The sequence below is a fragment of the Hyperolius riggenbachi genome, chromosome 3 (assembly GCF_040937935.1).
Source record: "Hyperolius riggenbachi isolate aHypRig1 chromosome 3, aHypRig1.pri, whole genome shotgun sequence".
Lineage (NCBI taxonomy): Eukaryota > Metazoa > Chordata > Amphibia > Anura > Hyperoliidae > Hyperolius > Hyperolius riggenbachi.
In genome coordinates this window covers 9,668,766-9,681,242 of record NC_090648.1, presented here as the reverse complement: position 1 = coordinate 9,681,242, position 12,477 = coordinate 9,668,766, and the positions used below count along the sequence as shown (strand labels likewise).

Sequence of the window (12,477 nt, the reverse complement as noted above, 5' to 3'; positions counted from 1 at the left end):
CAGTGTTTATGTAGTGAAAATGTTGCATACAATTTGCATGATACTACATACTTAGTTAATTTTATGTGGCTCGCTACAGCAACGTCTTTTGTCTTTGTCCACAGTTTGTCCCCTGTCTTATTGCCTGATGAAGCAGGCTGTGCCTGCAAAACGCGTTGCATCTTTTGGGGTACCAATAATAAATTTATTTGTTTAATTCAGACAGTATTTTGAGTCTGCTTTCCGGAGGTAAGTCCACCACTGCCTCCCAGCAAATTTTAAAATTTTTATTACCTTTTATCCTGCTGGCGCCTCTGTTCTCCTACGATAATACTGTGTCCACCCCTGGTGGAGGGGTGACCTGCTACCCCTACTTTCCTGATCTACAGAGAGCGACATCTTAACCCTGAGTGAGGACAGGTCTAATCTCCTCACCTGCATCTACAGTGGTTGCCTGAGCGGTAACCCACGTTTGTGAGTATATTCATCTCACACTTACATTTATTCACGGTTTCCAATACATACTACACTATATTGGGCTCTCGGTGTTTCTTTTTTATCTCTTTACTATGTAAATAAGCATATACATAGTTTCGCCATCTAACAATCTTCTAGCAGTGATCGCTGCTGGGAGGCTGATAAGGGAGCTGAGCTCCATCATTCAAGTGGGGATGCGCGTGCATCGGCGTACGCGATCCCTGCTATCTCCGCCCCTAGGACTTCACGCCAATTGCCGTGAGTGGTCCTGGTGCTGCTGCAGCATTCATGCCCATCGGCGTTGAGGCATCAGATTGAATGTAAACGCTTTAACAACCAGGAAAAACGGGGAAATAAAATGTGTAGGTTTTAATTATGGTAGCATATATTATTTTAAAAATATAATGGCTGAAAACTGAATAATAATGATTTTTTTTCTTCATTTTTTTCTTAGTTTTCCCATTAAAATAGTAGTGGATGATTGGTGTCAGGACACCTTCTGGGGAAAAGGCACAGGAAACAAAAAACACGGGAGCCCAATAGTGTAATATGTTTAGTCAAAATTGTCAATGTAGAAGATAAGAATCTACTCACAAGAGTGGGTTGCAGAGGGGCAACCGACCACAGGAAGCAGGTGGAGACAATTAACCCGACTCCACTCGGGGAGGTCACTAAGGACCTGGATGCGGTCGCTCTCCTTGGAAAAAAGAAGGGAGGCAGATTTCCACCGTGGTGTAAACCACATATGTTCTGCCTCCACCCCTCACACGGGTATCGTATGGGGGTTAGGGATGCACTAAATGGTTTAAAGAGGCGCCCTGGTGGTATATAAAAGCGTTTAAAAGCAGTTTTAAAACCGAGAAAGGTTTGAGGTTGCTTACCTCAAGGACGACAAATCTTTGTAGGGACAAAAGATTTTATTGGTAGCACAGGCAACGCGTTTCACGGGTCTGAGCCCGCTTCCTCAGGCCAATAGCAGTGCCAGGCCAATTGAAATAGCAAGCTAAGGGAGCCTCCTCTTAGCTCCCTTAGCTTGCTATTTCAATTGGCCTGGCACTGCTATTGGCCTGAGGAAGCGGGCTCAGACCCGTGAAACGCGTTGCCTGTGCTACCAATAAAATCTTTTGTCCCTACAAAGATTTGTCGTCCTTGAGGTAAGCAACCTCAAACCTTTCTCGGTTTTAAACTGCTTTTAAACGCTTTTATATACCACCAGGGCGCCTCTTTAAACCATTTAGTGCTTCCCATTAAAATGCCTAGGGTATAATAATTCTTAGCAAAATGTAACAACCAAAGAAAGTTTAATTGGTGGCGAAAAAATCAAGATTAGATCATTTTGTTGTGATAAGTAGTAATAAAGTTATAGATGAATGAATGGAAGGAGCACTGAAAGGTGAAAATTGCTCTGGTACAGAAGAGGAAAAACCCCTCAGTAGTGAAGTGGCTAATCATAGCTGGGCACTGCTCCTCACTGCAGGCTACATTCATTATCAGTGAGGACTTTATAAGGTGGGTCAGCACTATTATTTTGCATTTATGTGAGGAAACTTCTTGTTGTGAGACCTGCATGTGAAGCAACAGCACAGACTAATATTTTTTACTAGCGGACCCGCGGCATAGCAATGCATACGCCGCATAAGGGGGTAGCGGGCAGGAAGGGGGTATTGGGCACAGCGGCGGGGAGGGGGGTCGGACCCCCCCCCCTCCCTCACCTGGGTCCCCCATCTGTGCTCCCCCTCCAGCTTAAGCTCAGCAGCAGCTGCTGCCGCTATTAGTAAGAAGCAGTGGGCGTTCCACTGTTGTCACTTCCTGCAATGCTGCCCACTGTATTGTAAGTGGGCGGCATTGCAGGAAGTGACGACATTGGAACGCACGCTGGAACGTGGAAGAGGTGAGTCATCGCCGCCCGCTGCCTCTTATTAATAACAGTGGCTGCTGCTGCTGAACTTAAGCTAGAGGGAGAGCGCAGATGGGGGACCCAGGTGAGGGAGGGGGGGGTCCGACCAGTTTACTTTATGATAAACGTTTTGTTTTATGTTTGTGTTGTTTTTCCATTCAATGTCATTTAGTGTTGGTTTGCCTTGCAGTCACTGCACTCACCTCAGAAGTAGCCAAACTCAAACAGGATGCAGAAAGTAAGTTAATAACTTTAACATATTAAAAAAAGTGTCAATGCTGCATGCAATTTGGGTATTTTTCACATGCTGTCACTTACTTTATATAACTTTTTAATTTGCTTTGAAATAAAGTATTCTGTATTCTATTCTGTAAATGTTCCTACAAATGACCGTTTCCGCCCCTGAAATCCTGCGTGTCATGTGATAAACTGACATGAATATTTAGCAGGTGCCCCCCCCCCCCCCCCCCCCCTCTCCACTATTCCTGGATACACAGATGTATCCTGGAGCACATTACAGAGGACACTCAGCAAGTCACATCAGTATGTGTCCCTGAGTCAGTAGGCTCATGGTGAATTGTCCATGTCGTAGGGTGGAGCACAAAGGGGTTGATTCACTAAAGAAAATAGCGAGAGTAACCTCCTTTTACTTGCGCTATTTCCAGAGCGTGCCTTAAATGTAATGGGCTGCATGCTACATGCACTGCTGGCTGTGTAGCGTGTGTAATCACAGGAGCATGCGGTGTGCTGCGAGTAGTGCAGCATAGCGAGCGCCAGTAACTTACGCCGTCTCTCTGCAAATAAGGAGTGCTTCTCTCCTCCCGCCTTGATCCCTTTCAGGTCCAATCACTATGATTGCCACGCTCTGATTGGCCAAATAGACTGCCTGTGTGTTTTTTTTTTCCAGGTCGGCTTCCGTGCCATCCACGGCGGGGGGTCACGTGGTGTAGAGACGTCATCGGGTCTCTACTGTGCAGGCGCAGAACTATTGCGCCTGCGCAGTAGAGACCCGATGACGTCACGTACATCACGTGACCCGCGGCGTGGAACGCACATGAAGCCGACCTGGCGAGGTCGGCTTCTTCAGCGCTGGACGCCCGGAGGGAGAGGAGCTGCGCCGTGGATACCGATCGACTGCCAGGAGCTGGAAGAAGCCCCAGGTGAGTGCAGTTTGTTTTTTTTAGAGGCACGGATCTTCCCTTTAAGAAAGAAAATAACTTTTATTTTACACTTTCCAGAACTAATTTAAACATGGCTAAACATTACCCTGTTTTAGTGGACTTTACAGTATCTCACAAAAGTGAGTATATAACCTTGCACATTTTTTTGTAAATATTTTAGTATATCCTTTTATGGGACACCACTAAAGATATGAAATTTTTAAACAATGTAAAGCAGTCAGTCTACAGCTTCTATGACAGAGCCATTCATGTGTAAGCCACTGGCAAAAAAGTCAGCAAACGCCAATATTTTGTGTGGCCACCATAGTATTCCAGTACTACCTTAACTCTCTTGGGTATTCTCTTGGGTATGGAGTTTCAACTGGAATCCTCCTCCACTCCTCAATGGTGAAGCTGGTGGATGTTAGAGACCTTGCACTCTTCCACCTTCCATATGAGGATTCCCCATAGATGCTAAATAGGGTTTAGGTCTGGAGACATGCTTGGCCAGTCCAGCACCTTCACCCTCAGTTTCTTTAGCAAGGCAGTGATCATCTCAGAGGTGTGTTTGAGGTCATTATCATGTTGGAATACTGCCCTCCGAAGAGAGTGGGTCATGCTCTGCTTCAGTATGCCACAGTACATGTTGGCATTCATGAACTGCAGCTCCCCAGAGCTGGCAGCACCCATTCAGCCCCAAATCATGACACTCCCACCACCATGCTTGACTGTAGGAGAGTCACTGTCATATATGTACTATTCACCTGGTTGCCACCACCCACAGGTGACATCATCTAAACCAAATAAGTATACCTTTCCTTGGTCTCAACGGTCCACAGGGCATGGTTCCAGTAATCCGTGCTCTTAGTCTGTTTCTGATGTTTGTTGGTGGATTTCTGCTGGAGCCGTGGAGAGCCTGCCTAGGGGATCTGGTACTGGCAACACTCCTTTATTTAGTAAACACTAGCTGATGGCCCGGCATTGTCCAGGTATGTATTTGGCTGGTTTTGGCTGCGGCCACTTTTTCTAACCCTAACACACAATTACTCAATGACCAAGTTTGTGAGCCTTGCCATATTTGGCATCAATAATTTGCATTGAAATGAAACAAATCTAATTGGCTGTTTGTGGCTCCACCCCCTTTTCTGAATTTGAACCCCAGTCACCCAATGACCAACTGTACCAGGTTTGAGGCTTGTGCCATCAACAGTGCAAGAATGGTAGAAATGTAAATATTCCCCTTGAAAATCAATAGGTGAATTTTGATAGGCTTTTTTAGGCTCCACCCACTTTTCTGAATATTAATCCCAGTCACCCAGCGACCAACTGTGCAAAGTTTGAGAACCCTACAATTAATAGTGTAAGAATGGCTGCAGTTTACGTTTTTACAGGAACGTTTGTTTTGGACTCCACCCACTTTTTGTAACTTTGGCACACAGTCACTCAATGACCAAGTTTGTGAGCTTTTGGGTGCCTGGCATCAAAATTGTGTGAATGGAAGCAGTTTATCCAGCAAAGAAATCTGAATTTGAACCCCAGTCACTTCATGACCGACTGAAGCAGGTTGAGGCCTCTGCCATTAACAGTGTAAGAATGGCAACATTTTAAATATTCCCCTTGAAAATCAATAGGTTAATTTTAGTTGGCTGTTGTAGGCTCCACCCACTTTTCTAAATATTAATCCCAGTCACCCAATGGCCAACTGTGCCAAGTTTGAAAACCCTACCATTAACAGTCTAAGAATGGCTGTAGTTTACATGTTTCCATTTAAAATTAATGGCTGAAATTTGATTAGCTGTTTTAAGCTCCGCCCACTTTTCCTGGATTAGTAACCTCGGGCCACTAAATGACCAACTGTGCCAAGTTTGGAGACTCTGGCTTGATTACTGTGAGAATGGCAGCCTTTTCCATTTTTTCCATTGACATGAATGGGTGAAATCTGATTGGCTGTTTGTAGCTCCGCCCAGGTGTGCAAGGGGGACGCAAGACCCCCAGAACATATCATCCCAGGATAGTAAGGGATCTGTATACCAAGTTTTGTTGAACTCGGTCAATGTGTTTTTGCGTGATCGTTGCGCAGATTTTATAAATATAGATTTACAGTCATTGCACTGGTACAAACTATGGACACTATGGATTTGTGTAAAATACATATCTTATGACCAGGGGCGTAACTAGGCCCCACCGGGCCCCCCTACAAAATTTCAGAGCACCCCCCTCCCTCCTGGGGCCTGCTCGGGGCCGTTTTGGGGGGCTGGAGGGGTCGCAGCATGAGGGGAAAGCCGTGGCCACAGTCGGCGGGGGGGGGGGGGGGGATGTTCCCCCCCCTCCCTCACCTTGGGGCTCTCCCCTCTGCGCTCCCCTCCAGCTTACAGAAGTGTCCGTGGGCAGCGGCGAGCAGGAAACAGATACATACCTTCCGTGCGCTCCACCAACCTGCGTTCCTCTCGCTAGACTCTGACGCGACTTCCGGTATAAGTCCGTTGTTCGCCGCTGCCCACTGACACTTCTTTAAGCTGGAGGGGAGCGCAGAGGGGAGAGCCCCGAGGTGAGGGAGGGGGGTGAACGTCCCCCCTTCCCTGCCGACTGTGGCCACGGCTTTCCCCCCATGCTGCGACCCCTCCAGCCCCTCAAAACGGCCCGAGCGGGAGCAGGGGCTGCAGGCCCTATTGTTACGCCAGTGCTTATGACTATGCTAGATTATTTTGTCAAGTAGACTGTTTTCCTTTTCCTTACATGTATTTATCCAATCTCTTTCCTAGATGAAGATATTGCAGAGGAAGTGTCTTATCTGAAGTTTAATGGTGAGTAGTTATGAGCTTCTATAGTAGTAGTTATGAGGCTTTCTACTAGTATTTCCTAATCTTGTATAAGTTAGTATTTCCTGTTTCTGCAGTGCTGGCATGTATCGCTATTGCTGGTTGCTTTTCTCCTACACTTACTCTGTGTTTGTTTTCTGTAATTTTGTGTCTCCGTGTTCCATTGTATTATGTGTATATTATGTATGTATTTATTGTGCCTGTTTTTGCTTGTTCTGTAAGCTGTACAGAACCACAGATGATGCTGGTGCCATATAAATAAATAATAATGACAGTAATGAAAATAATCCGTCCAGAGGTGACCGTGCATGGAATAAAGGGGGGTGACCTCATACTCACTGGTGTAACAATAGGGCCTGCAGCCCCTGCCCCCGCGGGGGGGAGGGGGGTGCCCGGCCCCCCTGGGGCCCGCTCGGGGCTGTTTTGGGCGGCTGGAGAGGTCGCAGCATGAGGGGCAAGCCATGCTGCACTTCGGCGGGGAGGGGGGACGGTCCTCCCCCCTCCCTCACCTCGGGCTCTCCCCTCTGCACTCCCCTCCAGCATCAATACGATTGTGTGTGCAGGCGGCGGGGCAGCGGAAGATACATAACTTCCGTACGCTCCAGCGAGGAAGTTTCTCCCTCTAGTGTCTGACGCAACTTCCTGTTTATACAGGAAGTCACGTCAGAAGCTAGAGAGGAACATCCATGCTGGAGCGCACGGAAGGTATGTATCTGCCGCTGCCCCGCCGCCTGCACACACAATCGTATTGATGCTGGAGGGGAGTGCAGAGGGGAGAGCCCGAGGTGAGGGAGGGGGGAGGACCGTCCCCCCTCCCCGCCGACTGTGGCCACAGCTTTCCCCCCATGCTGCTACCCCTCCAGCCCCCCAAAACAGCTCAGAGCGGGCCCGGGGGGGGGGGGGGCGCTCAGTATTTCTGCAGGGGGACCTGGTGGCACCTAGTTACGCCCTTGTTTATACTTGAAGAGTTTGTTGGGATCAGCTTGTAAATATGTGAAGAGACATAAGTGACCCCCATACCACTCTTCTGCCTCTTTGCCCTACAATATGGACACAACAAAGGTAGTCTGTGGTCCTCTGATATCAGGCCATCTATTGTGGGGAGTTCCGGTGGAAACGAGAGTCATCACACCTCCAAAAAATCAAGTCCATGCAAATCCCATTCAGAACTCAACCCTTTGCAGATGCTTATTCATGTGACACAATATCCATATTACAATATAACACATTATTTTACGTCTGCTTTTCCTTCAGTCAACAACATCACTTCACACCTTGCAAAGCTCCAAAAGGATGTAAAAGGTAAGTGATGAAAGTAGTAATGCAATTACACACTAGACCAGTGGTGGCTAACTTTGGCACTCCAGCTGTGGTGGAACTACAAGTCCCATGAGGCATTGCAATGCTCTGACAGCTCTAAGCATAACTTGGGAAGGCAGAGGCCTGATGGGATTTGTAGTTTTGTCACAGCTGGAGTGCCAAGGTTAGCCATCACAAACAAACAAACACAGAACACTTATATCTCGTTTTTCTCCTGGCGGACTCAAAGCGCCAGAGCTGCAGCCACTAGGATACACTCTATAGGCAGTAGCAGTGTTAGGCCAGAGCTGCAGCCACTAGGGCACACTCTATAGACAGTAGCAGTGTTAGGAAGACTTGCCTAAGGTCTCCCACTGAATAGGTGATGGCTTACTGAACAGACAGAGATGAGATTCAAACTCTGGTCTCCTGTGTCAGAGGCAGAGCCCTTCACCATTACACCATTCAGCCACTGCTTACTGACATGTAGCCAGACATGGCCTTGTATTTTGTGTTCAACAGTTGTCAAGAGAAAAAATAGACAAGATAGCAGTGTTAGGAAGACTTGCCTAAGGTCTCCTGCTGAATAGGTGCTGGCTTACTGAACAGACAGAGACGAGATTCGAACCCAGGTCTCCTGTGTCAGAGCCCTTAACCATTACTCCATTTTGCCACTGCACTAGACTTCCTCAGATAAGTAGCAAACTTATTTTGTTTCACGCTGCAATAAACTTAGTTACATTTTGATTTCCAAGACTACAACACCTACACTCTCCTCGACTTTTCTATGTAATTAAAATGTTGACCCTCTGATTGCTCACATTTTGTTAATATTTATTGTTAGATCACTTCCACGTTGTCTAATAAGTTTGGATCTAGTGTATTCTCAGATTTGGACTTAATGTACCTGTGTCTGTGTTGAGCTTATAAATGCATATTCAATGTCTTCTCTTTTCTGTTTGTATTCAATCTTTGTTGGAATCTCAGTAAAGCTTTTAGTGAAAGTAAAATAAATAAATAAATATATATATATATATATGTGCAGCTTCTATATAGTTGGCTCCTCTTCCAAGTTCAGCAGCTGATCCTATGAGTAACCCTCCATGTGCCCTGGATGTTCAGCCCCCTCTTCCATATGCAGCCCCCTACATAGAGCATTTCCTACCTTTCATTAGCAGGCCGTACCTTACTTTGCAGTTTGGTAATGTAAAGGTGTCACACTGTGGCTGTCTTTGGGGAAACAATGTTTGCAACTCTAAATGCCCAAATAAGGCTCACAGCGCTGGCACCAAGACAATCAACACAGCACTGTGATGAAATCAGCTTGTTCTGTTATATACATTAAGTCTGGCTATACAAGAGAATCAGACAATGCAAAAATGACAAGAAGAAATAAAAAAAAAAAAAAAATAGAAAAATGGAACACCGGAAATCAGAAAATTAGAAAAATGACTGTGGTGATCCGATTTTTGCGAAAAAAAATCTGCATTCTCTGATTGATTTATGCAGGTCTGCATCTCTTACTTTTCACATCTACTGATAGATTGATCAGTATATGCCATGGAGATGATCAATGCTTTCAAGTTTGTACAGATTTGTTGCAGATGGCATGCAGATTGGAATTGGACATGTCAAATTAAGGAGTTTAAGATTTAAAATGTTGCCTTTTTTGGAATAAAGCTGCACTGACCATCTCTAATTTATTATGACCACTTGAGACTGAGACATCTTGATGTTTTGTGCTATAAGAAAAAATCCCCATACAGGTGAACTACAAGACAAGTGTGTCCATCATTGTGTCGACCAATAATGAGATGCTTAGGCATCTCAGGAGGGTCCACTGAAGGCAAATCCAAACAAAATAGATGTTATCGGCTCAGGTTTCAGTCTTTAGAATATGCAGTTGGGTAACTGCTGCTCCTGGACACCATTGTGAATCTCCCCATTAGAGATTATTGGAATTTCACAAAAGCTTAATTTGGTAACTGCTCAAACGTTTGTGAGATGTCCCCCCTGATCACCACTATAACTAAAGACTATCACTTTCAGCATTTTTTGATCTTGTATGAAAGAAGATTAATTCGTTCCTATTTTGTCTTCTCCACAGACAACAACAAGAGCATCACAGAAGATGTGTCCTATCTGAAGACCAGGGGTGAGTAGAGCCTCTGATGATATCTGTGGCCTTCTATCTCTGATCTCACAATGGCAGCACTGAGATCCAGAACCGGGAACAAATTGTGATGGACCCTGACCCCACTTACACTTCAGTAGTAGCAATCTTCTGTCCGGATGTGAGTGGATAAAGTAATGTTCAATCATATACGTTAGATAAAGTTAGTGGTTATTCACCACCTATAGATATACAGATCCATATTCTACAGGAAACCAGTGGTGGAGGTAATGTCTCCTAAACGTACTGTTAAATACTCCATTGCCTTTCTTCCCAGATCGTGTGATTAGTGATGTCACTTCCTGCAGGGGAGTAAGGCCACTGAAATTTTCATTATAACTCCCTTACAGGCTCTGCACCCAACAATTATATGCTCTTTTTAAATACAAGTGACAGATTACGGACAGATTGGCTTTCTGCTTTTGGACCCAATGGTAGCTGCTATGGCTACTGTAGGCCTAGTGGTACCGTATTTTTTTGGGAACATAAAACACATTTTTCTCCCCCAAAATGTGCGTGTAAGGGGGTAGGCAGTGTGTTTCATAGTCTGAATGATACATATTCGGACTGGGGCCATGTGTAGACATGTGTAAAAATTAAGTGAACATGACCAGCATTGAAGTGGTTCAATGCCTCTTGGCTAGTACAATGATCTCCAAACTTGGCTCTCCAGCTGTTAAAGGAAAACTTAAGTCAACTATAAAAAATGAGATTTACTCACCTGGGGCTTCCCTCAGCCCCCAGTAGCCGATCGGTGCCCTCGCAGCCCCGCTCTGACGCTTCAGGACCCGCCGGCGAACACTACCGGTTTGGCCAGGCATGGGAACGCAAGTGATTCTTCGCATTCCCAGCCTGTATATCGCCCCCTATGCTGCTATTGCGGCAATCTCATTTTTTATAGTTGACTTAAGTTTTCCTTTAAGAAACTACAAGTCCCACAATGATTTTGCCTTTATGAGTCATGACTGTGGCTATCAGACTCCTGCAATGCATTGTGGGACTTGTAGTTCCGTAACAACTGGAGAGCCAAGTTTGCAGATCATTGGGCTAGAAGAACACAAAGACTATCTCTGAGGCATTTCCTGTCCAACCTGCATCACTAAAATATGATGTGCCTCAGGGGTCAATGCTAACACCTTTTCCGTTTACAATATACACATGCTATCACTTGGAAAAATCATCCAAAAACATGGTGTAACATATCGCTGCTATGCTGATGACACTCAGCTATAATTATCATTCAAACTTGGCGTCACAAACTCTACCCCCACAAATGAATATATTCTTACACACGGCTCTTATTACTGGCCATAGTGTAGTGAATGCAGCCCTCATGGTCTACTGCAAGCTCTCCTGTGTGGTGGAACACTAGTTACGTGTCTGTTTGTCTCCTCCTCAGATAAAAACATCACAGAAGAACTGTCACAGCTGCTTAATAATGGTAAGCCTCTTTAATGTCTACTTCAGGGGTGTCAAACTCAAATACAAAGTAGGCCACAATTGCACATAGGGACCACATTGTGAGCCAACCTCAATACCTAGTGCCTCCCCTCCCTCCCCATACAATTCACTGGAGTCTAGTGGCCCCCTCCCTCCCCTATACAGTTCCCTGGTGTCTAGTGGCCCCCTCCCTCCCCTATACAGTTCCCTGGTGTCTAGTGGCCTCCTCCCTCCCCTATACAGTTCACTGGAGTCTAGTGGCCCTCCTCCCTCCCCTATACAGTTCACTGGAGTCTAGTGGCCCCCTCCCTCCCCTATACAGTTCCCTGGTGTCTAGTGGCCCCCTCCCTCCCCTATACAGTTCCCTGGTATCTAGTGGCCCCATTCCTCCCTATACAGTTCCCTGGTGTCTAGTGGCCCCCTCCTCCCCTATACAGTTCCCTGGTGTCTAGTGGTCCCATTCCTCCCCTATACTGTTCCCTGGTTTCTAGTGGTCCTCCCTCCCCTGTACAGTTCACTGGAGTCTAGTGGCCCCATCCCTCCCCTATACAGTTCCCTGCTGTCTAGTGGTCCCATCGCTCCCCTATACAGTTCCTTGGTGTTTAGTGGTCCTCCTTCTCCTATACAGTTCACTGGAGTCTAGTGGTCCTCCCTCCCCTACACAGTTCCTTGGTGTCTAGTGGTCCTCCCTCCCCTATACAGTTCACTGGAGTCTAGTGGCCCCCACTCCCCCCTATACTGTTCCCTGGTGTCTAGTGGTCCTCCCTCCCCTACACAGTTCCTTGGTGTCTAGTGGTCCCCTCCCTCCCCTATACAGTTCCCTGGTGTCTAGTGGCCCCCTCCCTCCCCTATACTGTTCCCTGGTGTCTAGTGGTCCCCTCCCTCCCCTATACAGTTCCCTGGTGTCTAGTGGCCCCCTGCCTCCCCTATACAGTTCCCTGGTGTCTAGTGGTCCCATTCCTCCCCTATACTGTTCCCTGGTGTCTAGTGGTCCTCCCTCCCTTGTACAGTTCACTGGAGTCTAGTGGCCCCATCCCTCCCCTATACAGTTCCCTGGTGTCTAGTGGTCCCATTCCTCCCCTATACTGTTCCCTGGTGTCTAGTGGTCCTCCCTCCCCTGTACAGTTCACTGGAGTCTAGTGGCCCTATCCCTCCCCTATACAGTTCCCTGGTGTCTAGTGGTCCCATCCCTCCCCTACACAGTTCCTTGGTGTCTAGTGGTCCTCCTTCCTC

At 46.6% G+C, this 12,477-nt stretch overlaps 1 protein-coding gene across 11 annotated transcripts in view; it reads left to right on the top strand.

Annotated features, from left to right (window-relative positions):
• LOC137560850 (fibrinogen C domain-containing protein 1-like) overlaps positions 1-12,477 on the top strand; it is a 153,214-nt gene that overhangs the window by 53,543 nt on the left and 87,194 nt on the right. For 8 of the 11 annotated variants that reach the window (XM_068271997.1, XM_068272002.1, XM_068272001.1 and 5 more), the window contains 5 exons: positions 2,526-2,591; positions 6,276-6,317; positions 7,587-7,634; positions 9,739-9,786; positions 11,204-11,245. In XM_068271997.1, the coding sequence (XP_068128098.1) occupies positions 2,526-2,591; positions 6,276-6,317; positions 7,587-7,634; positions 9,739-9,786; positions 11,204-11,245 (246 nt within the window). The remainder of the gene's footprint in view (positions 1-2,525; positions 2,592-6,275; positions 6,318-7,586; positions 7,635-9,738; positions 9,787-11,203; positions 11,246-12,477) is intronic. The other 3 variants (XM_068271999.1, XM_068271996.1, XM_068271995.1) reach the window with 1 other exon arrangement.